This window comes from Corapipo altera, unplaced genomic scaffold (assembly GCF_003945725.1).
Source record: "Corapipo altera isolate COAL_440 unplaced genomic scaffold, ASM394572v1 106, whole genome shotgun sequence".
In the NCBI taxonomy this organism is placed as follows: domain Eukaryota; kingdom Metazoa; phylum Chordata; class Aves; order Passeriformes; family Pipridae; genus Corapipo; species Corapipo altera.
Genome location: NW_020885019.1, coordinates 688,054 through 715,086, shown reverse-complemented (window position 1 = coordinate 715,086; position 27,033 = coordinate 688,054). Strand labels below are relative to the sequence as shown.

At 66.2% G+C, this 27,033-nt stretch overlaps 6 protein-coding genes across 18 annotated transcripts in view; 3 read left to right on the top strand and 3 right to left on the bottom strand.

Moving 5' to 3' along the window:
* Positions 1 to 2,104: 2,104 nt before the first annotated feature.
* Positions 2,105 to 4,385, bottom strand: LOC113959024 (mothers against decapentaplegic homolog 6-like). 2 transcript variants are annotated; one of them, XM_027667736.1, is made up of 3 exons: positions 3,519 to 4,385; positions 3,261 to 3,374; positions 2,105 to 2,692 (listed from the first exon to the last, which is right to left on the bottom strand). In XM_027667736.1, exons 1-3 carry the CDS (start codon positions 4,075 to 4,077, stop codon positions 2,157 to 2,159), a joined length of 1,209 nt encoding a protein of 402 aa, XP_027523537.1. In that variant the 5' UTR covers positions 4,078 to 4,385; the 3' UTR covers positions 2,105 to 2,156. The 2 variants fall into 2 exon arrangements, with proteins under 2 accessions (XP_027523537.1, XP_027523538.1); XM_027667737.1 differs by having other exon boundaries at positions 3,276 to 3,374.
* Positions 4,386 to 6,258: 1,873 nt separating this feature from the next.
* Positions 6,259 to 9,234, bottom strand: FLAD1 (flavin adenine dinucleotide synthetase 1). 5 transcript variants are annotated; one of them, XM_027667733.1, is made up of 7 exons: positions 9,177 to 9,234; positions 8,140 to 8,896; positions 7,564 to 7,714; positions 7,272 to 7,370; positions 7,001 to 7,190; positions 6,572 to 6,645; positions 6,259 to 6,490 (listed from the first exon to the last, which is right to left on the bottom strand). In XM_027667733.1, exons 1-7 carry the CDS (start codon positions 9,204 to 9,206, stop codon positions 6,355 to 6,357), a joined length of 1,437 nt encoding a protein of 478 aa, XP_027523534.1. In that variant the 5' UTR covers positions 9,207 to 9,234; the 3' UTR covers positions 6,259 to 6,354. The 5 variants fall into 5 exon arrangements, with proteins under 5 accessions (XP_027523534.1, XP_027523532.1, XP_027523533.1 ...); XM_027667731.1 differs by lacking the exon at positions 9,177 to 9,234 and adding an exon at positions 9,013 to 9,123; XM_027667732.1 differs by lacking the exon at positions 9,177 to 9,234 and adding an exon at positions 9,013 to 9,123 and having other exon boundaries at positions 7,564 to 7,711.
* A 275-nt stretch (positions 9,235 to 9,509) lies between these two features.
* Positions 9,510 to 10,586, bottom strand: CKS1B (CDC28 protein kinase regulatory subunit 1B). 2 transcript variants are annotated; one of them, XM_027667740.1, is made up of 3 exons: positions 10,357 to 10,506; positions 9,818 to 9,945; positions 9,510 to 9,751 (listed from the first exon to the last, which is right to left on the bottom strand). In XM_027667740.1, the coding sequence occupies exons 1-3, from the start codon at positions 10,413 to 10,415 to the stop codon at positions 9,699 to 9,701; spliced, it is 240 nt and encodes a 79-aa protein (XP_027523541.1). In that variant the 5' UTR covers positions 10,416 to 10,506; the 3' UTR covers positions 9,510 to 9,698. The 2 variants fall into 2 exon arrangements, with proteins under 2 accessions (XP_027523541.1, XP_027523540.1); XM_027667739.1 differs by having other exon boundaries at positions 9,510 to 9,945; positions 10,357 to 10,586.
* Positions 10,587 to 10,710: 124 nt separating this feature from the next.
* SHC1 (SHC adaptor protein 1) lies at positions 10,711 to 20,755 on the top strand. 7 transcript variants are annotated; one of them, XM_027667725.1, is made up of 14 exons: positions 10,759 to 10,790; positions 12,661 to 12,744; positions 16,249 to 16,410; positions 16,640 to 16,710; positions 17,001 to 17,064; positions 17,329 to 17,448; positions 17,891 to 17,944; positions 18,069 to 18,120; positions 18,292 to 18,418; positions 18,534 to 18,702; positions 18,914 to 18,971; positions 19,072 to 19,239; positions 19,324 to 19,586; positions 19,835 to 20,755. In XM_027667725.1, exons 2-14 carry the CDS (start codon positions 12,733 to 12,735, stop codon positions 19,961 to 19,963), a joined length of 1,449 nt encoding a protein of 482 aa, XP_027523526.1. In that variant the 5' UTR covers positions 10,759 to 10,790; positions 12,661 to 12,732; the 3' UTR covers positions 19,964 to 20,755. The 7 variants fall into 7 exon arrangements, with proteins under 7 accessions (XP_027523528.1, XP_027523526.1, XP_027523531.1 ...); XM_027667730.1 differs by lacking the exon at positions 10,759 to 10,790 and adding an exon at positions 11,176 to 11,339; XM_027667727.1 differs by lacking the exon at positions 12,661 to 12,744 and having other exon boundaries at positions 10,711 to 10,790.
* A 362-nt stretch (positions 20,756 to 21,117) lies between these two features.
* PYGO2 (pygopus family PHD finger 2) lies at positions 21,118 to 23,045 on the top strand. Its single transcript, XM_027667808.1, has 3 exons — positions 21,118 to 21,266; positions 21,345 to 21,394; positions 21,466 to 23,045. Exons 1-3 carry the CDS (start codon positions 21,143 to 21,145, stop codon positions 22,555 to 22,557), a joined length of 1,266 nt encoding a protein of 421 aa, XP_027523609.1. The 5' UTR covers positions 21,118 to 21,142; the 3' UTR covers positions 22,558 to 23,045.
* LOC113959056 (pre-B-cell leukemia transcription factor-interacting protein 1-like) overlaps positions 21,551 to 27,033 on the top strand; it is a 7,546-nt gene continuing 2,063 nt past the window's right edge. The window contains 10 exon segments of the mRNA XM_027667806.1: positions 21,551 to 21,570; positions 23,882 to 23,960; positions 24,246 to 24,351; positions 24,435 to 24,531; positions 24,533 to 25,002; positions 25,085 to 25,108; positions 25,191 to 25,264; positions 25,349 to 25,474; positions 25,558 to 26,337; positions 26,339 to 26,535. Of these exon segments, the coding sequence (XP_027523607.1) occupies positions 21,551 to 21,570; positions 23,882 to 23,960; positions 24,246 to 24,351; positions 24,435 to 24,531; positions 24,533 to 25,002; positions 25,085 to 25,108; positions 25,191 to 25,264; positions 25,349 to 25,474; positions 25,558 to 26,337; positions 26,339 to 26,535 (1,973 nt within the window).

Below are 27,033 nucleotides of genomic sequence, written 5' to 3'. Positions count from 1 at the left end.
GCCTCGCCCCGTGAGGGCGGGGACCGCGCGCGCCCCCCGGGACCTGGGGGGAGCTGAGTCAGAGCCGGGAACGGGGCTCGGCCCCGGACCTGGAGTGAGGGGGAACAGCCCGGGACGGCCCCGCCGGCGCCGAGCGCGGTGCCAGGCGCCGAGCGCGCTCCGCCCGCTGCGGCCGCCCCGAGTCCCGGGGCCAGCACGGCACGGCCCGGCCCGTTCCGCCCCGTGGGCACGGGGGGGGCGGGGAACCGGGCATGGGGTGGGGGGCTGAGAGCTGAGAAGCGTGCACCGGAGGGGGAGTTTGGACTACTGGGAAACTGAGCGTGGCGGGGAGGTAGAGGGGTGGAGAGCCGGGCTTGGGGAACCGGGCACCGAGCAGCGAGCGTTCGGAGGGTTGGAGTGCCGGGCACGGGGGGATGGAGAGCTGGACACAGAGAACGTGGCGCCGGGGGGATCCGGGCAGCCGGCGGCGCGGGGGGCAGCCCAGCGTTCCCGGCGGCGCTGGAGCGAGCGCGGCCCCCCCAAACTCCCCCCCCGGGGCGGCCCCTCCGCAGGTGCCTGGGCGCGGGCCCCGCGCAACCTGTTTGGCCGCTGCCGGCCCCGGGAGGCAGCGGCGGCCCCGGGACTCACCTCGGCTCACCCCGGCCCCCCCGCGCCTGGCTCGGAGCGCGGCCGCTGCCCGGCGCTGGCGGAAAGTGTGAGGAGCCGCCGCCGGCCTCGGGGCTGCCAAGGCAAACACGGCCCCGCGCAGACGTTATGTCAGCGGGCGGGGGGGGTGGCGGCAGCGGGAGCAGGACCCCCACCCACCCTCCCGCCGGGCCCCGGTATCGGGCACCTGCCGCCGCGCCTCGCCCGGCCGCCCGCCCGTTTCGGTCCCCCCAGCTCCGTCCGTCCGTGCACCTGCATCCCTGCCGCGGGCACCGGCCCGCCGGATTCGGGGCTTCCGCGGGGGCGGCGGGGGCGACCCGCAGAACCACCACCCCCGCCTCACCGCTCCCCGCCCGCCCCCCGGGCCGCCGCTCGCCGTGGCCGCTTCGCTCTGCCGGTGCCGGCGGCGACGCCCCCGGTGCCGCTCCCCCCGACGGCGCGGCCGCACTCACCTCTCGCGGCGGGGCCGGGGCCGGGGCCGAGGCCGGGCGGGGGCCGCGGTCTCAGCCGGGCCGGCGGCGTGGCAGGAAGGACCGGGTGGTCATCGCGGCCCACGGCGGCCGCCTGCAGAGGGCACTGCTGGTCCCCGGAGCCGAGCCCCGTGGGCGGCACCGACACGCGTGGGGACATGAGGGGTCTCTTGGTGCCGGCGGCACCGTTTATTGGGGTTTAAAACAGCAGATGCGGCATGGGAAATCGGGGACCCCCGCAGCTGCACTTGCCCAGGGCGTCCCTGCGCTGCCACGACGGCTGAAGGACCGCCCGGGGCCTGGCAACTCCACCTTGGGCGACTTTGCACCGACTCCTACCCCAGGGGTGCTGACCTGCCCCCCCTTTCGCTCCAGCTGTGCTCACCTGCCCCAGCACCTGCCCCCCACTCATCCAGCTGTTCTAACCTGCCCCACACTCCAGCGGTGTTCACCTGCTCCACACCCATCCAGCTGTACTCACCTGCCCCACACTCCAGCTTTGCTAACTTGCCCCACACCCAGCTGTACTCATGGCCCCACCCCACCCCAGCAGCGACAGTTCACTTTCTTTCCCCTCGCTTGCTGTGACACCCATGCAGGCCCACAGCCCACCTCCTGCCCCCCACTCTGTCCCACTTCCCTTCTCTCCTGCTCCCCCCAGCCCATTCTGCCGTGGTTGCCACCTCCTGAGGCCTGGCCTGGTCAGCGGGGACTCCTGCCTCACACCTTGGGGTTTTTTTGCAAAAATAGATAAATTAATATATATTCAACTATTAAAGTAATAAAATTAAAAGAATACATTAAATAGCCCCCTGTGTCACTGAGAGCCCCATGGCTGGGGGCAGCAGGTGCTGGCAGGGTGGTGAGCCAGGCACAGGGGGCACTGCCCCTCAGGGCTAGGGCAGAGGGTCCTCAGAGTCAGGACAGTCCTGCTGCAGCACAGCCCTGGAAGACAAAGGCTGGAGGGTGGTGGAGGGGCCCCCTAGCTTGTGCACCTGCTCTGAGCGAGCTCCCTGACATCCCCCCCCAGGCTCCAGCCCCTCAGAGCAGCTGGTTCAGCAGGACCTCAAGCCAGCACGGGCACGAGGTGATGAACTGCCGGGAGTAGCAGGGTCCCCAGCCCTTGGCAAAGCTGATGCGGATGCTGTGGGGGTCGGAGGGCCCCTCCCCAGGGAGCCGCCAGCCCCCTTTGCCCCCCACCTGCTCATAGTCAAACACCTTTGCTGAGTAGCCAGGCAGCACCTTGAGGACAGTGAGCCTGCAGGCCCCGGGGGGGCTCAGGGTGGGCGAGCTGACGAAGATGGGGTGCTTGCTGCGATTGTAGGCCCAGATGCCGCCTGGCTCCCGGCTCAGCAGCAGCCCCCGGCCGATCTTGCCACGTGCCCGCCGGACAGCACGGCTGCGGTGGGCAGCCGGCAGCTGGGCCAGGCAGAACCCGCTGCCCCATGGTAGCTCACAGAAGACATTCACTGATGCCTCGTGCACGGCGTAGAGGCGGCCCACACGTGTCCGGTGCTCCCAGTAAGCCAGTTTGCACCAGCAGCCATCCTTGATGGTGCTCTGTGAGAGGCTGGTGTCTGGCAGGGGAGAGCAGAGCCGTCATCATGACCGAGCCATGCAGTTGGATGGGCTGAGGGGAGTGGGCACAGGGGGGTCTGTGGACAGAAGGGTGTACTGGCACCCCGAGGATGCCTCAGCACAGGCTCTGGCACTGGGTGTGAGTCACTGGAGCTGTTCCTGGTCCCCAGGGACCCTGGTGACGGGTGGGGCGGGCAGGGGCAGAGTGTGTGTGTGGTGGCGGCTTGGAAGCCTTGGTGGCCAGCGGCCAGGCAGGAGCTGTGGCCATGTGCGTCAAGGCACATTGGTTGTGTCCCCATAGGCAGTGCTTCCTCCGGCGAGGAGCCTGGCGCTGCCAAAAATAACAGGAGCTGCAGTGGGGGGGCCGAGCCCGGGCTGCTCCTCCAGCAGGAACCCCTCATCCCATGCTGGAGCCTTTTCCTCCTGCTAGGAGTGGCTGCTGGCTCTGTTCCCTGCTTTTCAGGTTCTGTCCCCTCCAATCTCTGCTCCTGACCCAGGGGTTCAGCCTTGCCCAGTGCCCTCCTGTCCTCTGGGTGTGGCATACACAGTGTGGTGGGACTCTCTTACCGTGCCAGTCCCCACCTTTGCAGCTGAACTCTAGGAGCTGAGTGCCAGGGTGCTGGGGCTCGTCTGGCCAGGAGGGACCACAGGATGCCTTCGAGTAGGGGGGTGGTGGGGTCTCTGTGGAAGGGAGAGAAAGCAGTGAGGGGCTGGGCATGCATTCTGCCCCTCTAAGAGGCCCCTAGAGCCCAAAGAGGGCCCCAGGGAGCAGAGCTGAGAGCCTGGGTGGGCAAGGGGGCCTCCGGTGTTGCCACCAGCACTCACCAGGTACAGCCAGGCGGCTGAAGTGGTGGGGGTTGCAGCAGAGTGCAGCCAAGTCCCCGCAGACCCCCCGGTGCCCAGCACAGTAGCAGAGGTGCTTGAGCTCATGGGGCTGGTGAACGTCGGGCCAGCGGAAGAGGCGGCAGAGCAGGACTTGAGGGGGGAGCCCCTGCTTGGCCCCTCGCACATCCCCCCGTGGTGCCCAAACACAGCTGGACTCCCAAGCGCCCCGGCTCTCCACTGCCAGCACCAGCAGCTCCAGCTCCTCATCCTTCAGCTTCTTGAAGAGGGCATGAGCTGCTGGTTTGAGGGCGCTGGGGCCATCCTCGGGGTCCGCTGTTGCACAGTGCTGCCGCCACAGCCGCCGCACCAGCCCCGCGCGGCGGGAGCGGAACATGGGGCGGCAGTGGGGACCACCTGCAGGACAGGGACAGGCATCACCTCCATCACCTCCCGTGAGAGCGCTGTGGCTGCAGGGGGTCCTGGTGGGGACCTGCTGCATCCTCCTGTGTCCTCCCACGAGGCTGCTTTGCCTGGATTTGCCGCTGCCTGTGCCCCACATTGCTGCCGTCCCCACCGCGAGGGCACGGCTCCACTTCGAGGGGTACTGGCATCCCGGAGATCATATCAGACATGACTCCAAAAACAACCCCCCACTGCTGGGGAACCTGCCTGTGCTGACGGTCCACGTGCCCCTGCCCACAGCACCCGCCCACTCCTCTGTGGCCCCACCGTGGGGCTGGGTAAGGGGTCCCTGGGGAAAGGGGTCTCACTCACGGTGGGTGACGCAGGAGGGCACGAGGCTCCGAGGCGGCGCATAGGGCTGTGCTCTCAGGGCGGCCGGCACTGCTCTGCCAGCCGTGCGTCACTGCCTGCACTTTTTCCTGTGCCGGGATGCTCTCCCCTCCCCCGGACCTCCCTGTTTGGGGAATTCATTGATTCGCCCCCTCTCGGCCAGCCCCGAGGCTGAACCACGGCCAGGGCCACCACACCAGGACAGGGCAGGCACCAGACGTGTGGGCTCCAGTGGTCAGGGATGCCCAGCACTGAGCTACCAAGGCAGCTGGGCACAGCTGGGAGCCCAGACACCAGTTCACACCCACGGGGGCAGGGGCCGGCTGGAGGAGCTGATCTGGGCAGGGGGAAGTCATGTGGCACAGCAGCAGGGCACCATCCTCACAGACCCTGTTCCCACTCATGTCCACACAGGGGTTGTAAGGACCACCTAAGCCCCTTATGGCACCTTGGGCAGGGGTCCCTGTCTTCCCATAGCCCTCGGCCCGACCAGGGCCCCCCACTGAGGGCGCTGGGTGAGGGTGGGAGCCTGCTCCACAACAAAAGAGCTAATGTAAACGGGACCCTTATCCTGTGCTGGGCCAGGCTTCCTGCTCCTGACTTCCTGCTGAGATAAGAGAGGCCACACTGGCGCCAGTGCTGCCGCTGAGGATGAGGACGAGGACGGGGTGTGCAGAGCCTTCCCTGTGCAGGCACCAGCACAAGGAGCATTGGGCAGAATGGGCTCAGGGACCCACAGCCACCCCCCAGCGCCACCAGCCATGACCTTTGATGCAGCTCCCAGCCAGGCTGGGCCCATTGGAGACGCTTTTTGCTCCTGCTGCTTCCTGCAGACTCTTGGCAGCACAGGACTGGGACATGAAATGGCTGGAGAGGACGGGGAGGGGAAGCAGGAGATACTGGAGAGCCTCAGCTTCCCACTCCTGCCCCTTGGCCCCAGGGGACGTGGGGACCCTCAGCCCTGGGCAGGGGTGAGAGGTGGGCTGGAGTGCCTTAGTGCTACGCAGGGCGAGGGTTGGAAGGTTTGAGGACGCACATGCACGCGCGCGCGCGCGCACACACACACACACACACACACGCTCTCTCCCAGAGCTCTCTTCAAACAGATGCAGCCAGTCAGGTGCTGCTCAGGTTTACTGGGGGTTTATGACTGTGGGGAGCGCGGCGTCCCAGCACCGGGGGTCCGTCAGCTCCATCAGCACGTGGCGACAAGCACAGTCCTGGGGAGGGCAGAGAGGCACAGCAGGTGAGGACCCACTGATCAGCATCAAGGCTGCACCCCCCCCCAGTCCCCAGAAGCACCACAGCCAGGCCCCCTGTCACCCCCCAAGCACCATGACCAGGACCTTTTCGCCCCCAAGAGCACCATGGCTGGGCTCCATCACCCACCAGGCACCACAACTAGGCCACTGTCACACCCCAAAGACCACATCAAGTGGGCAGCTGCAGGCAGGTCACTCACCCACAGAGGCAGGGCAGGCAGGGAGTGCTGGAGGTCCTGCAGTACTGAAGTGGGGGCGAGGGGGCATTCCCTAGTCCAGCAGCTCACGGATGCACCAGCTGCAGAGAAGGAGGTAGACGCACTCCCGCAGCAGCCGCAGCAGCCAGGAGCCCAGGCGCAGCCCCAGGGAGGTGGTGGCGGGCGCTGGCACTGCCAGCGCCCGTGGCCGTGCCCGCGGAGCGCCCAGTGGATGGGCTGCCGTAGTCCAGAGGAGCTGCATGGCTGATGAGGGATCAGCTGGATCTGATGTGAGCGGGAGAGACAGCAGTGCAGATACGCAGGGCCCTGGCAAGCCCTGGAACCTGCTACATTCTCCATGCTTCCAAAACCTCCACAACAGTGGGTACAGTAAGGGGGGCACAGCCTGGGGATCCTTTTGTTCCTCCCACTCCTGCCACTGCCCCAATGGGGCCCTTGGGACCCAACGAGGCCACGTGCCAGCACAGCGCAGACCACAGCAGGTTTATTCAGTGCTGACAGGCAGCAGGTTTATTCAGTGTCATTCCCGGCAGCTTTCCAGAGGAGCCTCCCAGAGCATGGCCTTCACAGCCGGGAGGTGCGCTCCTCTTCCTCGTTCTCCAGCTCGTAGGCAGGCCGGTAGCTCTCCCGGCCCCAGGCATCGGTGCAGCGCAGTGCTGGGTTCTTGCGCGTGTTGGCCATGCTCCCCAGGGAGGTGTAGCTGTGGAGGGAGGAGGTGGCTGTAGGGCTGTGCCTGGGGGCATTAGCTGTGCCCACAAAGAAGGCAGCACTGGGCACTTACCCCTTGTCATAGAGGATGCAGTAGGGAACAAAGAGCTTGCGCAGGAACTCCCAGATGTCCCGGTAGGTCCAGTCCTGCAGGCAGAATTGAACACGGATTGAGGCAGAGGCCTCCAGGGAAGCAAGCTGGACCCTGCTAGAGCCAGATGGTCCTCAGAGCACCTCTTTCCGTCCCAGTGCCTCCTCATACACAGGGAAACACCCTGGCAGGCAGGAATAAGGCCTGCCCGACAGCACCAGGCAGCCTGGCTGCAGCAAGAGGCACCCAGAGCCACGCCATGGGGCAGCAGGTGCGCTGGGGAAAGCAGGAATCATGAGAGAAGCCCTCCAGGATAGAGTTGGATCAGTGCCAGCTCCCAACCCCATCATTTTACCTCTCCCAGGCCCCATGCAGACAGTCCCAGCCCCAAAGCAGGTGGAGACCACGTACCAGCAAGGGGTTCACCCGCATGTACTGGGGCCAGTCAGGGTCTGTCATGCACATGGGGGTCAGGGTGCATGAATAGGGGTCTGTCCGCCGCGTTCCCATCAGGACGGCCTCCAGCTGTGGCTGCTGCTCCTTTAGGTGGGCCAGGGCCTCCCGGATGGAGCCCTCCACGGTGCAGAGCTGGACATCGTACCTGCGCAGGCAGGGCGGGCAACTGTCTACAGGCAATGCTGCACACCCCCTGCCCGGCAGCCCACCCTGCTCTGCCTCCTACCTCTGGACAGTGGCCTGGATGAACTGCTCCATTTCAGGGAAGGGGGACACGATGCGGATGTAGAGCACTTGCAGCCTCTCCTGCCTCACCAGGAACCGCCTGCGGAGAGACCCAGCACAGCTGGGCCCTGGCCCACAGCAACCACAGGTAGGGCAGTGTCTAGTCCCCATCAGACAGGCCCCAAGTATCCACTCATTCCCCCAGAGTGGGGCAAGTGAGAGCCCCAGAGCCCTGGCTGGGGTGTGTGGGACCCCCCAGCCCTGCCCCAGGCTGGAGCCCCGTGGGCAAGTACCTCTGGACAGCAGCGTGGACAAGGTGCAGCAGGGCCGTGCAGTCCTTGCCCCCGTTGAAGCCCACGCAGAGCTGGGCCAGGCTGTACTGGTCCAAAGCCTCCTCAATGGTTTGTAGGGCTGCTGCCACCTTCTGCCCAAGGGCCGAGCCTGCTGGGATGGGACAGTTGGTGCCTGCCCAGGTCACGCTGCCTCAGCACAGCCCCAGAGCCTGTGGCACCTCACCATCTGGATGTCTTGTTTCCTGACACACAGTGGAGCCACTGCTGGCACCGCAGCAGGGAGCTTGTGCAACCAGAGGTCTGTGCCACAATGGGACAGGGATCATAAGGGCACTGGGGAACCGCAGCACTGCTGCTGTTACTGCACACTGTGCTCTCAGACTCTGCCACTGCTGGCCCTAACTGGGCTTACAGGTCCCACTCCCGCCTGTGTGGGACAATGCAGAACCAGTAAAGCCTTAGCACGCCCCAATGAGCCCCCCCAGCACACCACGACAGGCAAGCTCCACTCCCAGGCCAGCATTCCCACTGCCCCCAGCCCTCCTGGGCTGCACAGAAGTGCAGAGGCACAGGTACCTGACTCTGCCAGGCTATAAACTTCTGCAGATGCCCGAGAAACGCAGTCTGTAACCAGTGGCACAACAACATCCGGTGGCAACTGCCTCATCAAGAAGCCATACGCCTCCTCCAGGTCCTGCTCCGACTCAGAGTCCAGCGTCAGCTTCACGCGGTAGTAGTTGCTGGCCCAGTCCGGGTAGGAACCCAGGCTGACACGGCCCTGGAAAGCAGCATGGGCCTGGTCCAGCACGGGTACAATGAGGAGCTCGTCGGCCGCCACATAGACGGCACGGGAGTGGAATCGGGTCCGCTCACTGCGGAACAGGTGAGTAAGGCTGTCCAGGGCACGTTCCATCAGTGCCGGGATGCCCGGGAAGATGTACACGTTGCGCACGCTGACCAGCGGGTAGTCGAAGGCGCTGCCGCGGCCATCCGTGCCGTAGTTGAGGCGTGCGGACTCAGGGACCCGGGCCAGCTTCATCTCAGGGCACTGCGCCTCTGTCCTGCCGAAGAACTTGTGCACCAGGGCCACCAGCTCGGGGTGGGGGACGACATTCTCCTCGAAGGCCTTGGCCACGGCCTCGAAGGTCACGTCGTCGTGCGTGGGGCCGATGCCGCCCGAGGTGAGCACGAAGGTGAAGCGGGCAGCGAAGGCGGCCACCTCGCTAGCGATGGCCTCCACCTCGTCGGGCACCACCGAGATCCGGGCCACCTTCACGCCCAGGGCGCGCAGCCGCCGGCACATGAAGAAGGAGTTGGTGTCCTGAGTGTGGCCCTGAGGGGGGACGGAGACACCCGTGACGGCCCCCCAGCCCCGTGCACAGATCCCGGCCCGCTGCCCCCACCCCCGGGCCTGCTCCCCCCACTCCCCGGGCCTGCCCCAAGCCGCACCTTGAGGATCTCGTCGCCGATGACGATGATGCCGGCGGTGCTGGCGGAGCCCCGGGTTGGCCCCTCGACCGCCATGGAGCGGAAAGTGGTGGCGCGCAGGGCCCCGGCCGCCCGCAGCACCCCCCCCCGCAGCGCCCCCCACATGGACCCTCCCGGACACTCACCCGGGCCGCGGCACCTCCCCGCGCGCTCATCGGCCCGTCCGCCCGTCCGTCACGCGGCCTTGCCGGCGCCCATTGGCCGGGAGGCGGGACCGCGGGGACGGAACCATCGCCGGGGGGAAATGGGGATGTCCCCCCTCGTGGCCATAGGCTCGCCCTGCGGGCGGGGGCCCTGGGAGCGCCCCCACCCTCACGGCCCCGGGATTCTCCCCGGGGAACACCAGCAGTCCCCCCAGCCCCCGGGAAACCCTCTGCTATCCCCGGGAGCCCAGGCCAAGAGGCTCCGCGGTCCCGAGAGCCCCTCGACCCCTCTAACCACTAACCACAGACAGGAGCTCCCAAAAACATCACTTTATTGAAGCTTCGGAGGCCTCGCAACAGGAAAAACCCCCGGCACCGGCGCCGAGTCGCCACGGCGGCGCCCAGGGCTAGGGGTTGAAGCCCCCCAGGAACGCCGAGGAGGAGGAGGAGGAAGGTGCTTTCCCAGCTCGAACGGGCTGGGAGCTCCGGCAGAGCGGGGACCGCTCACTTTTCCGGCTTCTTGGGCAGCGGCCGTCGGAAGAGCAGGATGTGGGGCTCTGCGGGGGGAGAGGGGCGGTCAGGCCGGGCCCTCTGGGCGCTCCCCGACCCCCCGCGGGGCTCACCTGGCTCGTGGATCATGTAGTGCACCCAGCCCTGGCTCTGCTGCACCCCCAGGTTCCGCCACTCCGACTCCGACAGCAGGTGGGTCTTGGGCACCAGCTTGGCAATGTCCTTGGGCAGCATCACGTGCCTGCGGCCCCCCCGCGACCCCCGGTGAACACGGGGGCGCCCCCGGGTCGCCACACCCCCGCACTCCCCAGGAACCCTGACCCGGTCACCCCCACAGCCTCTAATTCCCAGGATCAGGTTCTTCCCCTCGGGGAACCGTTAACGGGACCGACTCCGTGACCCGACACAGAGCCCTCAGCGGGCCCCCTCCGTTACCGCGATAACTTCCCTCTTGCTCCACAGGGCAACCGCACCTCGCCCACCACTCCCCTTCCACCAGCGAGCCTTTAACGGCCTCTCCCCCCACCGTGCACCGTTACTGGGACATCTTCCCCTCACCCGTCCCCGCGGGAAACCGTAACCGAGCTCCCTCCCTCCTTACTAACCACCCGTTACTGGGCCCCCCCGCTCCCCGGGGAGGCCCTTCCCGTACCGGTACTCGAACTCCTCGTCGTCGTACTTGTCGGAGTAGTAGATCTGTTTGTGCGCCATGACGGGCCCTCCGCGCCCCCTCGCCCTCGGCCCCCCCCCCCCCCCCTTCCCCCCCCCAGCGGCCGTTGGTTCCTCCCCCGCCCCTTTTCCTGGGGCGCTTTTCAAACGCCGCCGCCCCGCGCTCCCATTGGCCGGCACCGCCCAGCGGGGGGGCGGGGCGCGAGCCCATTGGCCCGTGCGTGCGCGGCACTTCCCGCGGACTGGCGCGCGGCCCCGCGATTGGCTTGGGTACGGTCACGTGATCGACGGGGGCGCGGCGCGCGTGGGCCGGAAGTGAGTGGCGGCGGGGGCGCGCACAGGGTGGGGGGGCGCGCGCAGGAGCGGCACCGGCGGGAGAGCGGCGGCGCGAGACCCGCGCGAGGCCGATGGTGCCCGGTGAGCGCGCGCCGGCCGGGGCGGGGCGGGGCGGGGGTGGAGGGGTCCTCCCCGCGCAAGCGCCCCCGAGGCCGCCACAGGCCTAGGGCCCCGCGGTGCCCGTCCGGGACTTGAGTCCGCACCGCTCGCCGCCGCCGCCGCCCTTCTGCCGCCACCCTCCCGAGGTGCCGCCGCTCCCAGTACCGCCCTTCCTTTCCCAGCCGCCTCGTGTTCCCGGCGCGGGGGAGCCGAGCCCGGGGCAGGCCCCGACCTTCCTGTACGAGGCCCGACCGGGGCTGGAGGTGGCGGTGCCGATGCCGGGCTGTGCCGCGCTCCCGGGACGGTCCCGGAGTGACCCACCCGACGTAGCGGCTGCCGTGTGTGCCCGGGGCTCGGGCTCGCATCGCCCTGTGCCGTGCTGGTGCAGGACACGGCAGGGACGCAGCTCCAGGGGCGCTGCGGGACCTGGGGAGACCCCCGAGCCCTGGACCGGCAGGACCTCCGGGACGGGGGCAACGGCTGCGTTTGGATGGTTCCTTGGCCGCCCTGCCTTCTGTGCCTCAGACCAAGGCAGGGGTGACTTTCCTGAGCAGACCGGGCTGTTGTGGGCAGGGATGGGTGTCCCCCTTTGTAGGCCTTTGTCTGCTCCCCAACGCTGTGGTGTGTCCATCTGTTGTAGGCTGTCTCTGCCTCTCCCCTTGAAATCCTTGGATGGGGCCACCCACACGGAGTAGACCCCAGACATGGGTTCTGAGGAAGCATCACCAGGGCCCTGCTCATCACGTTGGTGTGACAGAAGCCTCTGGCCAAAGGGCAGCTCTCGGCAGTGCTTCCTGGGGCCGCCCTGGGCTCGGCCCGGGGCAGAGGGGACAAAGATGCCATCCCTTTCCAGCCAAGTGGGGTAGGAGGACCCACCCTTTGGTGGGAGAATGCTGTGGATGGGCCACCTCAGGAGCTGCTCAGAGCAGTGTCCTCTCCCCAGGAGGGTTGCTAGTGACCTTTGGCAAGGCTGAGCACCCTGGCTCAGGGCTCTGACACTCCTTCCCTGCCACCAGCCTTGGCCCCTGGTGTCCCAAGGGCCCAGTCACCACCTCTGCTCAGCAGTGAGGGATGTGACATGGTGCTGCAGGGGTTGATCTCCACTGCCAGTGCCAGGCAGGGCCCTCTTATCTCACTATCTCCAGAGCAAATGGCCACAATGCCTGCCTGGGCTCCAGATAAGGGTGTGATTGCTGCTAGGCTGTAAATCATTCTGCTGCCCTGGACTGCTTGGCTGTCCCAGCCTCGGCTGGGTGGTGGGGGTGGGAGCAGGAAGAGCAGCAGCTCCGGAGCTGCTGCTTTGCTTTCCTTGTTTTCCTCTCACAGACCTTGCTGCCTCTCCCAGCTCCCCCCTTGTAGCCTCTTTCCAGGAGTCCCTTTTTTGCTGCTCTGCTGGGAGGAAGGGGCACAGCCCTCTGTGTGTCATTCTGCATCAGGGATGGAGGGGGGGGCAGCTCTGCCCCTGGGCTGCCTCTGCTCTCCCTCCTTGCGTGTGGCTTTCGGGCACTGGTTTTTGGGCTGGGCAGGGATCGGCTCCAACACTTGTCTCATGTCATGGAGTGACTCTCAGGCCCTGACACTGTTTGTCGGTGTGGGTAAGGCCTCAGCAGAGCCAGGCTTAGCCTTGTGCTCCTGCCCTGCTGCATCCCAGCTCTGTCTTCCCTCTGATGGGAAGCAGGTAGCTTCCCTGGCTCTCTCATCCTGTGTACCAGCAGCGTGTTGTCACAGCTGCCATGGCCCCATCCGACTGCAGTCAGCATGGAGGAGCAGGGTCTGCCTCCTGGTGCCAAGGCCCCTGCATTGGCAGGCTGGGGCAGGGCTGGCTAACTCCCTGTTTGTCCCTGAACCGCAGGTCGGAGTGCCAGACGAGAGGGGCTGTGCGTCTCTGCTCCCTGCCTGGGGCCTGCCCTGCCCTCTGCCAGCGATGGAGTACGTGGTAAGGACTTCGGTGGAGGACTAGGTGGCTTTGGTGGTGGATCCTGCCTGCCCTCTCTCCCTGCTGGGAGGGCCCCAGCCTCCTCCGCGGGTCTTCACTGGCCGTCTCCCAACCCCTCCTCAGCGCGAAGGAGAGGTTAGATGTAGTGTGCTGCAGCTGTGATGTTTGGGGGGAAAAAAAATCAGCTGTTGGCTGGATTTGAGAGTTTTCCTTTGCTTCCTTCCTGCCTTGGAGGCTTGAGTTTGGCTGTGGTTGGACAGAGGAGGGTCTCCTGCCCAGGGGTGAGGTTTGTACGTGCGGCCGCCTGTTCCTTGCTGCGATTTCTTGCCAAACCATTGGCGTGTTCCAGGTCTCTGACTCAGCTCCCAGTTTGTGTTTCCTGGGAGGATGTTGGCAGTGGGGCCCTGAGCGTGCCCTCTCTGCTTCTTTTCCTTGCCCTTGGCTGGAAGTTCCAGTCCCAGGTGCCTGAAAGTAGCCCATGTCCCTCTGTTTCTCACAGTCCAATGTCTTTTTGTGGTGGCAGGGCACACGGAGCAGCTTCCTTGGGGACAGTTGCTCCAGCTGCTCTGCTGGAGGGGCAGGAACTCCTGCTGCCTGCCTGGCAAGGGATGGGGCTTGGGGCTGCCTGCTCAGGCAGGGGTAGGTTTTTTGTATCTCCACGTGCCTCCAGGTTTGCCTTCTGCACTGGGAGCCCACGGGGAGGGAGGGCTCTGATGCCCTGGGGTGGGCTCTGGGGCTGAGGGACTGTGGTGGCAGCACTTCTGGTCTCCAAGGGCTGGGAGCAGCAATGCACCTTGTCACAATCACCACAGGTGATGGGGGCAGGCTGGCCTCAAAGGTCCTGAGAAAATCAGGAATTACTCCAGCTCATAAAAGCAGAGGTGTGTCTGAGCAGGGGCTGTGGCTGTAGGGCTCATCAACCCTTTGCTGCCTGGCAGGGATGGTGGCTCCAGGCCCTGAGGTGGTGGGAAGAGGGCAAGGAGACACTCCTGCCCCCAGGCAGTTCCCTTCTGCTCTTAATCCTGGCAGGCCCTGGGGTAGTGTCAGGGCCTGTGGAGCTGCTGTGCTGGGTGACCCCAGCCCCACACCCACTAGTGGCCAGCCCCTTGTGGGCAAACCCTGCTGCCCCCGCAGCTATTTGACACCACCCAGCTGGGCTCCCCTGGCACCGGGGCTGTGCTGGCCCCTCACTGGGCGGGTGGCTTCCTGGCTCCCTGGCCCCAGGCTTCCTGCTTTTCTTTAGAGCAGTGGCTCTGCTGGCCACGGGAAGGTCACAGCGCCGGCCAGGGGCCCCTGGTGGGGATGAGCACTGTGTGGGACGGCCGGCGTGGGCTCCCTGTGCCCACGGGACCCCCAGGCTGAGGTGGGGGCTGGCACTTGCAGAGCTGGTGTGCGTGGCCCAGGAATGCTGCTGTGGCAGACCCACTGTCACGAGCCATAGGCCCTTGCATTGTGCAGGAGGCAATTCCCAGCTGCATTTTTTCCTTTCCCTATCCCTGTGGCAGTGTGCCAGGCTTTGGGAAGTGGGGCAGAGCAGCTGCCAGTGCTGAGCAGTGCTGGGTGAGGGCTCCAAAGCCAGGAGAGCCCTTCCCTTGGCCTGGATTTACCTGGTTTTAGTTTGGTGGCCATTTTACAGAGCGTGTAGTGGTTGGGAAGGCTCTGGCCTGTGGTGTGTCAGGGGTTGGTTCTGCCCGAAATCACTACCTCATCCCACAGGTGGTGGAGGGGGAAGAGCTCTTATTCCTCACTGGGGCCAAGGCTGTAGAGGACAGCATGGCCAGGCTGACCCAAGTTCCTGCTGCACATGAGTACCCCAAAGATGGGGGAACAGGGAAGACCTGCCCTTGAGCCCTCTGATCCACAGGTGGGAGCCCTGCCTGGCTCCCCGTGGCTGAAGGGGACAATTTTTGCCCCCTGGCATGCTCCCGCTAGCTCCGCCTGTGACCTTGAGTTTGCTGCTCCAGATAGACGCTGGGTCCCCACCCCTCGCCGGGAGCCCCTCCTGCGCTGCGCCCCAGCCCCAGCGCAGCCCCCGCCGCGGGCAGAGCCTGCCCTGCTGCCCATGAGTCAGCACGGCCCTTCCAATCAGCCGCAGCCCTCTCTTCTCCTCTCCCGGGAGGAGCCGCCGGGATGTGGGAAGCAGCAGCAGCAATGAGCTGCAGCCTCTCCCTCCACCTCCCCGCCACGGCTGGGGGTCTGTGCTGAGACGCTGCCTCGCCCAGGGCACAGCCCACCTGTATCCTGCACCTGGCCGGCCCTCCAGGCGAGATCCGTGCTCTCTCAGGACTGGATGTTCCCAGCACTCCAGGCAGCTGCAAGCACTGGTGTCCTCTCAGCATCGCTGCTCCCCCCTGGTAGAGCCCAGCGAGCCAACGGCGGCGAGCAGCCGCTGGCACGTGGGTTTTCGTGGCGCTGGCTGCCACAGAAGGACCTTTTTCTTCCCTCCTGGATGGTGCTCAGAGCGGGGCTGGGCTGGGCTTGGATGCACTCTGTGGCAGCCTTGTCTCCGGGCTTTAAATATTCATGCTTTTGATTTCCTCTTACCGGGCCGGCGAGTGGGTAGCTCAGGGGCTGGAGTGAGCGGCTGGGGCAGAGGGTGGCTGTGCTGGACCGAGCAGGGCAGAGGGAGCTGGATCTGGCCTCTGGATGAAGACAATGGGATTTGCTGCCGGCCTGGTGCTGGAGTGGCTAGGGGCTTGAGGATCTGCAGGCTGGGGACAGAGCATTCTGAACTCCCCTTCCCGTGCCAGCGGCTCCCTGGAGGCATTGCTTCGGCCCCGTTTCCTCCCTGCTGCGGCGCGTTGCTCTTGGTCTGAGCGGATCCGCTCATCCTCGCTGACGCCAATCGCGATCGATAGGCTGTGCCTGCGCCAGGCAGCCCCTGGTCCCGCTGCCCAGCGCCCCGGGTCCTGCTCTCCCTGCCAGCCATGCTGGGCTGGTGTGGACTTGGCATGGAGCTCAGCCGAGGCTTCTGCTTGGGGGCAGCTTCCTGGGGGCTGCAGGCACTCAGACTCTCCGTGGGGCCCCTGTGAGGTCCAGCTGGCTGCCTCCACCCTGCTGCCACTCTGGACAGGGCGGCCCTGGCCCTTCTCACCTCTCTCCGCCATGGATCTCCTGCAAAAGAGCAAATACAGCCACCTGCGGAATGAGTCTGTCTCCTCTCTGGAGGAGGCCGGGGGGGAGCCGGGGGGCCCGTCCTCCCCTGTGGAGTCCCTTGCAAGCACGCAGTCTCTGCCTGGCTCCGTGTCTTCCTCCTCCTCCCTTGGCGCCGCGGCGCCTCTTGGGGAGCTCTTACCCGAGTCGGAGGACAGCCCTACCACCCTTTGCTCCTTCTTCCCCAAAATGGCCAGTCTGAAGCTCTCCAATCCTGCCAACCTGCTCAGCTTGCGGGGCTCTTCAGCTGGCAGCATCCCAGGGGAACCCAGGACCCCTGGGTTGCTGGCATCAGTGCCAGGGGGTGCTGCCAGCTCCGTCTCAGCAAGGCCTGTCACTGTCTGTTCCCAGGATATGAACAAGCTGAGCTGTGGGAAGAAGACACGTGTGGAAGGCGGCCAGCTGGGGGGTGACGAATGGACCCGCCACGGCAGCTTTGTCAATAAACCCACCCGTGGCTGGCTGCACCCTGATGACAAGGTCATGGGCCCCGGGGTCTCCTACCACGTCCGGGTGAGTGCTGGGGACTGGGTCAGAGTGGGAAGGGTCACCATGGGGATTTGGGGACCTCCTGGCATGCTCCTTGGTGGGGGGGAGGGCAGTGGGGTGGGGGCAAATGGGCAGTGTGATTCCCAGGGAGGTCACCACTGCGGAGCTGGGGTGCTTGGGGCCCCAGCCCCCTCCCTGGCAGCATGGGGGGGAACCCCATGGCCGGCCAAACTCACCTTGCTCTCTTGCCCAGTACATGGGCTGTGTGGAAGTGCTCCAGTCCATGAGGGCTCTGGATTTCAACACCAGGACACAGGTCACCAGGTGAGCTCTGCCTCTCCCCAGGGGCTGCTGCTTTTGGGGAGGGGTGAGGGGGGTTATCTGAGTCCCACGCAAGCCCCTGGTGGCATGTGGGGCTTTCAGTGGGGGCCAGGATGCTGCAGCCCATCAAACACTAACACCAGTGCAGTTTCCTCAGCTGGCGCTGCTGGGGGGGGCTTCGACTTTGTCACCCTGTCACTCCTGTGCTGGTTCCTGTGTCCTCAGTCCCATGGTTGGGGGGTCTTTGGGGGGCCAAGCAGTGGGGGACTGACATCTCTCTCTGCTCCCTGCAGGGAGGCCATTGGGTTGGTGTGTGAGGCTGTGCCCAGTGCCAAGGGAGCCGTGAGGAGGAGGAAGGTGAGGCCAGGCTGGGGAGCTGCTGGGGGAATGTGCATGGTTGGCTGGGCATGGGGCAGAGGATCAGATTCCAGCCTGGCTGGCTGTGGTGTGCTGTGCTGTCAGCCCGAGGTTCTGATCTCCCACTGTGGCTTGGGCCAGGGCCAGTGGTGAGGATGAGGTGCCCATCTCTGCTGTAGGGGTAGTGGGATGTGCCCTGTTCACGTGCCTGCTGGGCTGTGTGTGGCCTGAGGAGCCCCTTCCCACCCTGCCCTTTGCCCCCAGCCCTGCGGCCGCTCCCTGAACTCCATCCTGGGCAAGAGCAACCTGAAGTTTGCTGGCATGCCCATCACCCTGACCATCTCCACCAGCAGCCTCAACCTCATGGCCTCAGACTGCAAGCAGGTGAGAGCGGGAGGGGTGGAGGCTGGGCTGGTTTTGGACTAGCAGGAATCCTCGTGTCCTCCACCCCAGGTCTAGCAGGGGATGTCCCCAGCCTCCCAAAGGAATCTCTGAGTGGACTGTGTAACTTGCTGAGTGCCCACCTCCCTTCAGGCCCCAGGGCTGAAGAGGTGGGAGGAATATCCCACATCCTTTGTGGGATCTCTTCTGGAGACTGTGAGACCCAAGTTCCCCTGCCTGAGGCCAGGTCTCCTGGTTTTGACCCTGCTCTCAGTGGCCCTAGTGATGTCCCAGTCCTTTTCCTGGAGGCCTGTGGCTCATAACCAGGGTTTCAGAGGCTTGTGAGCCCCCATGGCAGGCCAGCCCTGGGGGGAGCAGGACATGCCAGCCATGGCTGGGTGCCCAGGAGCTCCTGACTGTGTCCAATGACCTCTCCACCTTGCAGATCATTGCCAACCACCACATGCAGTCCATATCCTTTGCATCTGGGGGAGACCCGGTGAGTATGCAGAGTCTCCATCCCTGCTCCCTGCTAGGGACTGGTGCCTCTCCTGCCCTTTCTTGAGGTTTTGGGCCCTGTGCTCCCTGGCAGCCCTTTCTCACTGCTGGTGTCTCACCCACAGGACACAGCTGAGTACGTCGCCTATGTTGCCAAAGACCCCGTCAATCAGAGAGGTGAGGGTCCTCAATGCCAGAGCCTCATTTTGGGGGTGTTTAGGCCCAGCTCAGTGCAGGGGGAGGTGCTCGGTGACCCTTAAGGAAGCTCTGGGGTGTACGGGGCAGGCTCAGGGGTGAAGAACCTCACTGCTGGAGTTCTGCAATCCCATCCCACCATTTTCTGCTCAGCCTGCCATATCCTGGAGTGTCCTGAGGGCTTGGCGCAGGACGTGATCAGCACCATCGGTCAGGCCTTCGAACTGCGCTTCAAGCAGTACCTGAAGAACCCCCCAAAGCTGGTGACCCCTCACGACAGGTCAGGGCAGGGTTGTGTGAGAAGGATAAAGGTGGGAGGGTGTCTGAGTTCAGTTTTGGAGAGGGAATGCAGCCCTGGCTGCTGTCGTGGACTTATCTGTGCTGTGCCTTCCCAGGATGGCAGGGTTTGATGGCTCTGCCTGGGATGAAGAAGAGGAGGAACCAGCCCCGGATCACCAGTACTACAATGACTTCCCTGGCAAGGAGCCTCCCATCGGGGGGGTTGTGGACATGCGGCTGCGGGATGGGGCCGCTCAGACCCCGAATCACTTGGGGGCCACTCTGGTGAGGCTCTGGGCACGTCCTCCTTGGAAAGCTCCATCTTGCAAGGGAGATGCTGGGACCCTGACTGGGCTATTGGTTCTACTTGGGGTTATCCCACCATGAGAGTCATGGGATATGTCTCCCCAGTGTTTCTGGCAGCCCGGGGTGTGGGGAGTGGGAAGTGGAGGGAGCAAGAAGGGGAGTGGGGGCTCACCACTGCCTCTCCCTGCAGCCTGTGGGCCAGTCCAGTGGGGAGCATGACCCCCAGAAGCAGCACACTCCTGCCCAAGGTAACGTGACAGGTGTACCCCATCCCAGTCTTCTTCCCTGGGCCCCGAGCTGAGGGCTGAGGTGGGCTGGAAACCTACTGACCCCAGTGCTCTTGGTTAGCAGGGAGAGAGAAATACCCAGCTCCAGTGGGCACATCTGGCCGCTTGGACCTGTTTGATGACCCATCCTATGTCAACGTGCAGAACGTGGACAAGACACGCCAGGCCCCAGCCACGGGCACCGCAACCACAACCAATGGTAGCACACAGAGGGACCTCTTCGACATGAGTGAGTGGGATGACAGCTGTGGCCAGGGCAGGGGTGGGTGGCTGCGGGCTTGGTCATGGTCTCCCTGCTCCTCTGTTCCTTCAGAGCCCTTTGAAGATGCCCTGCGTGTACCCCCCTCCGTGCCCGTGGGGCTGCCCCCTGCCCAGGTGGTGGCCTCCATGGAGGAGCAGCTGAGAAGAGAGCCCTGGTACCATGGGAAGATGAACCGCAAGGAGGCTGAGAAGCTGCTGAAGGTGAACGGAGACTTCCTGGTGCGGGAGAGCACCACCACCCCGGGCCAGTACGTGTTGACTGGCCTGCAGGGTGGGCAGCCCAAGCATCTGCTGCTTGTCGATCCTGAGGGAGTGGTGAGTGCATGTTGGGGCCCAGGATGGAGCTCGGGACAGCTGGGGGGCATTAAAAGAGACACCAGGGCATTGGGGTTCTGCACCACTCATCAGGGGACAATTCTCAGCTGGCTTGGGGGATGGAGAGGGCCTGGTGGAGCATGGGGGTGAGATGCAGTCTGTGCCCAGCCCGTGCCATGGAGGGTGGTGGCTTTAGCCCCCCCGTGGGCTCCGACAGCCTCCTGAGAACCCCTTTCCTGGTGCCCCAGGTGCGGACAAAGGACCATCGCTTCGAGAGCGTCAGCCACCTCATCAGCTACCACATGGACAATCACCTGCCCATCATCTCAGCTGGCAGTGAGATGTGCCTGCAGCAGCCAGTGGAGAGGAGACTGTGAGCGCCCGGTGGGCCCCGTGCGCAGCCCCCCCCAGTGCACAGCCCCCTGGCCGTGTTCCCTGCCCCAGGGAGCCCTCAGACTCTGCTGGGTGCTCTGCCCGGGACTGAGCATGGACTTGGCTGAGGACAGGGCCTGTCTCCCTTCACCCTGTGAGACTGGTGGCCATGGGGGGGCTCAGGCTGTGAGTGCCTGTGGGATGGGGGCTGCTATTGCACAGCCCCTGCCCCTCCACAGCCCCTTTGCACAGCAGCTCAGCTCCCACCAAAACCCAGCCCTGCTGCTGTGCCACAGCCACTCTGGTGCTCTCCAGCACGGGCTTGGGTCTGGCAGGTCTGAGCCCCCCCCCTGAGCTGGAGGCAGCCTGGCCTTGTCTCTGGCCCCTGGGCCAAGGAAGGGGGCCCATGGGGGGCTCGACTCCCCCCAGCACGAGGCCTAGCTGGCCCCACAGCGAGTGTACCGGATCACTTCACGTGTTAACTCTGTGCCTTGACCTCGCAGGTCCCACACACTTATGCAAGGGCAGGGGCTGGGGACAGAGTCCCCCCCCACTCCCCCTCGCACCCATCCCCCCTCCGTGCCGTGCTCATGCTCCAGGACTTGTGCCACGACATCCCCTCCCTGCACGGGCGGCTCTGTCAGCCTCGGAGGGGTGGCGGGAGGACCCCCCTGCATGCACAGCCTAACTCCCCCCCAAGCCAAAGTGCAGCCCTGCCCTCCTCGCAGTCCGGGGCCCCCTGGCCCCACTATACCAAAGGAACTGGTGGTTATATATTAAAGTTGGTATTTCTCTAGGCCCTGGCTGGTGTGAGCTGGGGGAGGGGATCACCGTGGGCGGGGGGTCCCCCACGGGCTCTGCAGCGGGTCCTTTCGCCTTTTCCTCCCCTTCCGGCCCTTGTAAGTGGTTCGGACCGCGTGTTTCCCTCCCCTTCCCCTTCGCGCTTCACTTGGTTTGGTCCGAGCGGGGATGCGGGGGAGGGGCGGGGTACGCGGTTGATTGACGCATCTCGCGCGCGCCGTGATTGGCTCCGCGCGTTCGGCCCCGCCCTCTACGCACGGTGATTGGTCCCGCTCGTTCTGCCCCGCCCCCCCGCGGGCCGCGATTGGTCCCGCGCGGGCCCCGGTCACGGGCCCGGTTCCGGCGGGGCCATGGCGGCGGCGGCGCGCGCGCCCTGAGGGGCCATGGCGGCCCCGCACGCAGAGAAGCTGGAGGGAGCTGTCCCGGCCCCGCCGCCCCCACCAGGGCCCCCGCACCCCGCGGGCAGCGCCGCCGCCGGCGGGCCCGGCCGCAAGCAGGGGAAGGCAGGTGAGTGCCGGAGCCGGGGTGGGTGGAAGGGGGGGGCCCCCCCAGCCGCCGCTGACGCGGCCCCGCTTATCCCCGCAGGGCTGCAGATGAAGAGCCCCGAGAAGAAGCGCCGCAAGTCCAACACGCAGGTAAGGGCCGGGCCCGGGGGTCTCGGGGAGGAGTCCCCAGCAAAACCCTGACCGCCGCCTTCTGCCCGCAGGGCCCCGCCTACTCGCACCTCTCGGAGTTCGCACCGCCGCCCACCCCCATGGTGGACCACCTGGTGGCCTCCAACCCCTTCGAGGATGACTTCGGAGCCCCCAAGGTGGGGGCGGCGCCCGCCCCGTTCCTGGGCAGCCCCGTCCCGTTCGGCGGGTTCCGCGTGCAGGGCGGGGGGATGTCGCCGCAGGTGCCCCCCGGCTACAGCGGGGGGCCACAGCCCTTGCGGAGGCAGCCCCCACCCTTCGCCCCCGGGCAGATGGGCCCGGCCTTCAGCATGGCCCCCCAGAACCCCAACTACGTGCAGGGCGGGGGCCTAGGCTTCGCCGGGCAGCCCTTCAGCCAATCCCTCGGACAGAACTTCAGCCCCCCCATGGGGCAGCTCATGCAGGGCCCCGTCACGGGCTTCGGGCCCATGATCTCCCCCACCATGGGGCAGCCCCCGCGGGGTGGGGGAGACATGGGCCCCGGGCCGGCCCTTAACCCCCCCGGAGGGGGCCCGGCAGTGGCTCAGCGCTTCAGCCAGCCTGGCAACCTCTTTGGACAGTCGCCCCTGCAGCGCCCTGGGCAGAACATGCCTCCCCTGCCACCCACCGCCAGCCCCTTCCCCGGGGCCGACCCCACCTTCCCCGCAGGCAGCGAGGAGGGGGGCGGCAAGAATCCCCCACCCAGCACCTTCGCCCCGGAGCAGCACTCGGGCTCTCCCGCCGCCGTCAACGGGGCACAGCCGGGCTTTGCCCCCAGCAGCGCCACCCATGGCACCAGCACCCCCGACACCAACAGCCTCCCGCTGCCGCCCCCCGGGAAAGCCCCTGGAGCCACCTCCAGCCACCAGCCACCCCCGGGGCTTGTGTACCCATGCGGGGCCTGCCGCAATGAGGTCAACGATGACCAGGATGCCATCCTGTGCGAGGCCTCCTGCCAGAAGTGGTTCCACCGAGAGTGCACGGGCATGACAGAGAACGCCTACGGGCTGCTCACCACCGAGGCCTCGGCTGTCTGGGCCTGCGACTTCTGCCTCAAGACCAAGGAGATCCAGTCTGTCTACATCCGGGAGGGCATGGGACAGCTGGTGGCTGCCAATGATGGCTGAGCTGCCCTCCTGACGCTGTGTACAGCTCCCCACGCCAACTTAGGACCAAACCCCCGTTTTTTGTAGCTGTCATCCCCTCCCCCCGCCAGCTGTGGCTGCTCCCCCGGGCACTGCCAGCCACTGGGAGCCACCAGGGGAGAGTGCCCAGGGGACCCGGGATGGATCTGGCTGTGCCATTGCCAGCCCTTTGGTGTGGGGAGGGCTCTGGCCCTGGTGCACCGGCCCTGGGAGGGCTGAGGCTTCCCAGTGCCCCTCAGCACCGCCCTGTTCGGTCAGTGCCCTCTCAAGGGGCTCCTCCCGCGGGTGTGCAGCAGTCCCGGTGCCCCGTGTGCATTCACAGGGCAGTCCCGGTGCTTCCTGCTCCCTTGCCCACCCCCGGTGATCCTAGTACCCGCTCGCCCTCTCCTCCCGCCCCCCCAGGTTCTCTCCGCTATAGCCAATCGTTAAATGGAAACTTTTGTACCGTCGCTATAAAACTGTGAAACGCGCGTGTCGCTGTCTGTCCGAGGGGAGTGTGGGGGGAGGGGGTCGGTGTCCTTCCGGTACCGGGGGGGCTCAGGGGGGTCGGTGTCTGTGTGGTACCGGGGGTGTTCAGGGGTGTCTATGTCTGTCCGGTACCGGCGGGGTTCAGGGGGGTCGGTGTCTGTCCGAGGGGAGGGGCGGTGGGGATGTTGCCCGGTCCCGGCGGGGCCGCGCGCCTGTCCCGCCCCCCGCGTGCTCCATTGGCCGCTCCCGTCACGTGTGCGCCCCGTTCCCGGGGGCGGTGGCGGCCCCGAGGAAAGTTCCCGGCGGGACGCGGCGGGCGCAGGTGTCGGGGCCGGGGGGCGCGGGCGGGACCGGCCCGGCCGGGGCCGCGTGGGGCGAAGCGGAGGGGGGATGTCACCGGCACCGCCGTCACCCCCACCCCCGGGCCGCTTCTGGGTTCCAAGAGGCTGGGGCGGACGGGGAAGGGCGGGGGCTGCTCGAGATCCCCCTCCCGGTGCCGCTGCTTTGCTTTGGGGTGGTGGGATCTCGAGCGGGGCCTCCGGTGTCCCCACGCCGGACCCCGCGTTCCCCCGTGTCCCCACGCCGGGCCCCGCGTCCCCCGTGCACCTGCCGGGCGGCATCACCGACTAAAAATACCCCGCGGCGGCCGCTGGGGTCGGGGGGGTGGCGCGGCGGGGCCCGTGCTCCGGGATGGCTCCCTGAAAGCTCCGGAGGGTCCCTGGCCACAGGCATCGCTTTGGGGGACTGGCTTGCACCAGGACCGTGGCTCTCCCGGTCACATCCCGGGGGTACTGAGAGCAGCCGGGTCACGTCCCGCTGTCCATCCGTGTCCTTGCAGGTGGCTCCGGGCTGTCCTCATGGCGGAGAAATCGGACTCCCGAGACTCAGAGAGCAGCTGGGTGCTGGCGGGCAGCGAGGTGAGGGCTGGGGACTCCCAGGGCCGACCCCGCTGCTAGGGATCTCCAGGGCAACGTCCCTGGCAGCCCCACGCCTGGGGACGCCTGGGGCAGCGCCCTAGGGCTGGGAATCCCGGGGCAGACCCTCGGGGCTGGAGACCCCAGGGCAGCCCCGGATGCTTGGGATCCCCTGGGACAGCACCCCACTTCTTGGCAACCCCTGGGCAGACCGTCACAGCCTGCCCAGAGCTGTGGGCAGAGTGGGGCACACAGAAGTTGCGGCTGAAGGTGTCACCCTTCCCCCAGGGTCTGCCCATTGACACAGTGGGTCCAGAGCAGGATTCCCACAGGACTGAGGATGAGGAACTGCAGGAGGAGGAGGAGGATGAAGGCACCCAGGACACAGCCATAGGCAGGCAGACACCATGGGGATGGGGCAGGCCTGGTGTCACCCCCTGTGCCACTGTTTCACCCCCATGCTCTATCTCTCCCCAGCCATGACCACCAATGGTGCCACCACCTTCCCTGGCCAGACCCTGCCTCCTGAGGTCAGCAGGCGGAGTGTGAGCCAGGATGGGGGGCCTGGGGGGCTGCACCCCCCGGGGACACCCCACACACCAGCACCTGTGCCTGCAGGACCCAGAGGAGTGCACGGAGCCCGGGGCATGGGCAGTACCTGCCCCAGATGGCTCCACGGAGCCCAGTGTGACTGAGGGTGATGAGCAGGAGGAGCCTGATGCTGAGGCTGAGTCACAGTCCTGCCCTGGCACTCCTAGAGCAGGTCAGGATCTCACAGGGCAGTGCTCGGAGGCAGACCCTCCCTGGAGGTCTCCCCATCCCCCATCAGGGCCACAGACAGAGGATGGGAGCTGCACCAGCAGTGACAATGACACAGAGGGGCTGCGGCGGCGGCAGGGCCGCAAGCCCCGTCCTGGACCCCCTACTGCCACGCACGCCCCGCACCAGAGGACACCAGACACTGGTGACGAGGATGGGCTCAGCGTGAGCAAGTACCTGCTGGGCATCTTGGCACTGGTGGCTGTGGGGGTGCTGATCATCACTGGTGAGTGGGGATCCTGGTGGCTGAGGCCCCAGGGACAATGTGGGGTCCAGACATCCCCCTCGTTGTCCCCTTCTCTCCTCAGGTGGCATCTACGACCCAGTGGATGGTGAGTACGTGGGACTGTCCCACCTGGGCAGGGGGACATCCCACAGCAGCCTGGACACTCGGACCCACATCCTCCTCCACAGGCCCTGTGGAAAGCGTGGGGAGCTGGGACTTGGCTGCTGGAGAGCAGGAGTCGCTGCTGTCCACTGACAGCAATGTAAGGAGGGGTCCTGAGCAGGACTGAGTCAGGGCAGGGGACGTTCCAAGCGCCCCCAGGCCTCCCATACTTCCTGTCCCCCAGGACTCACAGCAGAAGCCGCCTCTGCCAGATGCTGGGGACCCCCAGAGCATGCAATCCATGAGCCAACTCCTGGACAAGCTGGCCAAGGAAAACCAGGAGATCCGGCTCATGCAGGCAGAGCTGCAGGTGGGTGCCTGGCATCCTGGTGTTGTGTCCCGGTGGTGCTCTGCTGCTCCCACCTCTCTCACAGTCCCCTCCCTCTGCCCCAGGCGCACAAGGATGAGCTGCGGGCGCTGCTGCAGAGGAGCGAGGGCCAGGCAGCTGCAGCGGGGGCGCAGCAGCAGGGCCTGGCCAAGGAGAACGCGCGACTGCGCGCGGCACTGGAGCGGGAGGTCAGTGCGCTGCAGGACGCCCGGGCTGAGCTGCAGCGCCTGCAGGCCACGGGGACACCGAGTAGCCCCAGGGGGCCAGCAGCAGAGCAGCCCCATGCCACAGGTGTCCCAGCGCACGGCAAGGCCAAGGCACGATGGCACGGTGAGCTGGATGTGCTGCGGCGGGAGCTGGCAGACACCCTGGAGCGTGTGCGGGGCTCTGGGGATCTCCAGGGGCTTGTGGAGGAACTGAGCGCCCTGGAGCAGCGCCTGGGCCAGGTGCTAGAGGCGGAGGGGGCCGGGTCCTTCCCCACACCCTGGAAGAAGCCGTTCAAGGTGGAGAAGGAGAGCAAGTGGCAGAAGCAGGAAAGCGCCAGGGGCACCCCGCACGAGCAGGAGAGAAGGAAGCATGGCAAACCCCAGGGGCACAGGAAGGACCCCCGGCCCCCCCGGGAACACAAGCCAGGCAAAGGCTGGGGGAAGCCATCTCACAGCCACCCCCAGCAAGGCTCCCGTGAGCTGCCCCTGCTCAAGCGGTACCGGGCACCACAGGGCTGCTCAGGGGTGGCCGACTGCGCCCGCAAGGAGGGTCGGGAGGTGCTGGGGGCTGTGCTGGAGCCAGTGCAGAAGGCGCAGTTCCTGCGGCTGCTGGAGAGCTTCATGGGGCGCCTGGGCTTGGGGGGGGCACTTTGGGGGACTGGCAGCACGGCTGGATGGGGTCTTTGGGGCTGACGGGGTCTTTGCCCACGACCGCCTGCGGTTTGTTGACTTCGTGGATGATGTGGAAGAGCTGCTGGAGGAGGTGGCATGGCAGGAGGGGGGTGACAAGAAAGCGGCCGATGGCTTCGAGGAGTACATGCTGCGGCACTACAGCGGGTGAGCTGGGGCAGGTGGTGCCAGGGGTCCTGGGGGATTTCCCCCCTCGGCACCCCATCCCACCTCCCCTTCTCTTGCAGCACCTCCAGGAAAGAGTGGGGCCGGAGAGCCCCACAGCACCACGGCATAGGGGGGTAGAGCCAGGCGACAGCACTGTACTGTGCCAGGGTGGCTCCTCACCACAAGCCTTCAGCCACGCAAGGGGCCCCCCATGGGCTGTTTTTGGGGGGCTGGGAGCTACTGTTGCACCCTGTAGGGCCGAGTAGGGCCAGGTCCCTGACCAAATGCACTGTGTGATGCTTGACTGCCACCATGAATAAAGTCACCACTGGGCAGAGCTGTGTGGGTGTGGGGAAAAAGGGGGTGGTGTGGGAGGGAGGGAGGGTGCTGAGGGAAGAGGGTCCTGGGGAAAGGGGGATTTAGAGGAGGAATAGGGAGTCAGGAGGAAAGGAGAGAGCAGAGGGGAACAGGGTGCTGCGGGGCAAAGAAGGGGTGCTG

Bases quoted from the DNA above. Each gene is read 5' to 3' on its own strand.
- LOC113959024 (XM_027667736.1), bottom strand. From the start codon at position 4,077: ATGTGGGGCACAGGCAGCGGCAAATCCAGGCAAAGCAGCCTCGTGGGA. The intron at 3,375-3,518 runs GTGAGTGCTGGT...TCCCTTCCACAG, and splicing joins CAGCCGCCTGGCTGTACCTG to AGACCCCACCACCCCCCTAC. The intron at 2,693-3,260 runs GTAAGAGAGTCC...CTCCCCTGCCAG, and splicing joins CAAAGGTGGGGACTGGCACG to ACACCAGCCTCTCACAGAGC.
- FLAD1 (XM_027667735.1), bottom strand. From the start codon at position 9,087: ATGGCGGTCGAGGGGCCAACCCGGGGCTCCGCCAGCACCGCCGGCATC. The intron at 8,897-9,012 runs GTGCGGCTTGGG...GTCCCCCCTCAG, and splicing joins TCGGCGACGAGATCCTCAAG to GGCCACACTCAGGACACCAA. The intron at 7,712-8,139 runs GTACCTGTGCCT...CCATCCCAGCAG, and splicing joins TTATAGCCTGGCAGAGTCAG to GCTCGGCCCTTGGGCAGAAG.
- CKS1B (XM_027667739.1), bottom strand. From the start codon at position 10,415: ATGGCGCACAAACAGATCTACTACTCCGACAAGTACGACGACGAGGAG. The intron at 9,946-10,356 runs GTACGGGAAGGG...GGGGGGCCGCAG, and splicing joins GACGAGGAGTTCGAGTACCG to GCACGTGATGCTGCCCAAGG.
- SHC1 (XM_027667723.1), top strand. From the start codon at position 15,850: ATGGATCTCCTGCAAAAGAGCAAATACAGCCACCTGCGGAATGAGTCT. The intron at 18,703-18,913 runs GTGAGGCTCTGG...CTCTCCCTGCAG, and splicing joins ATCACTTGGGGGCCACTCTG to CCTGTGGGCCAGTCCAGTGG. The intron at 18,972-19,071 runs GTAACGTGACAG...GCTCTTGGTTAG, and splicing joins GCAGCACACTCCTGCCCAAG to CAGGGAGAGAGAAATACCCA.
- PYGO2 (XM_027667808.1), top strand. From the start codon at position 21,143: ATGGCGGCCCCGCACGCAGAGAAGCTGGAGGGAGCTGTCCCGGCCCCG. The intron at 21,267-21,344 runs GTGAGTGCCGGA...TTATCCCCGCAG, and splicing joins CCGCAAGCAGGGGAAGGCAG to GGCTGCAGATGAAGAGCCCC. The intron at 21,395-21,465 runs GTAAGGGCCGGG...TTCTGCCCGCAG, and splicing joins GCCGCAAGTCCAACACGCAG to GGCCCCGCCTACTCGCACCT.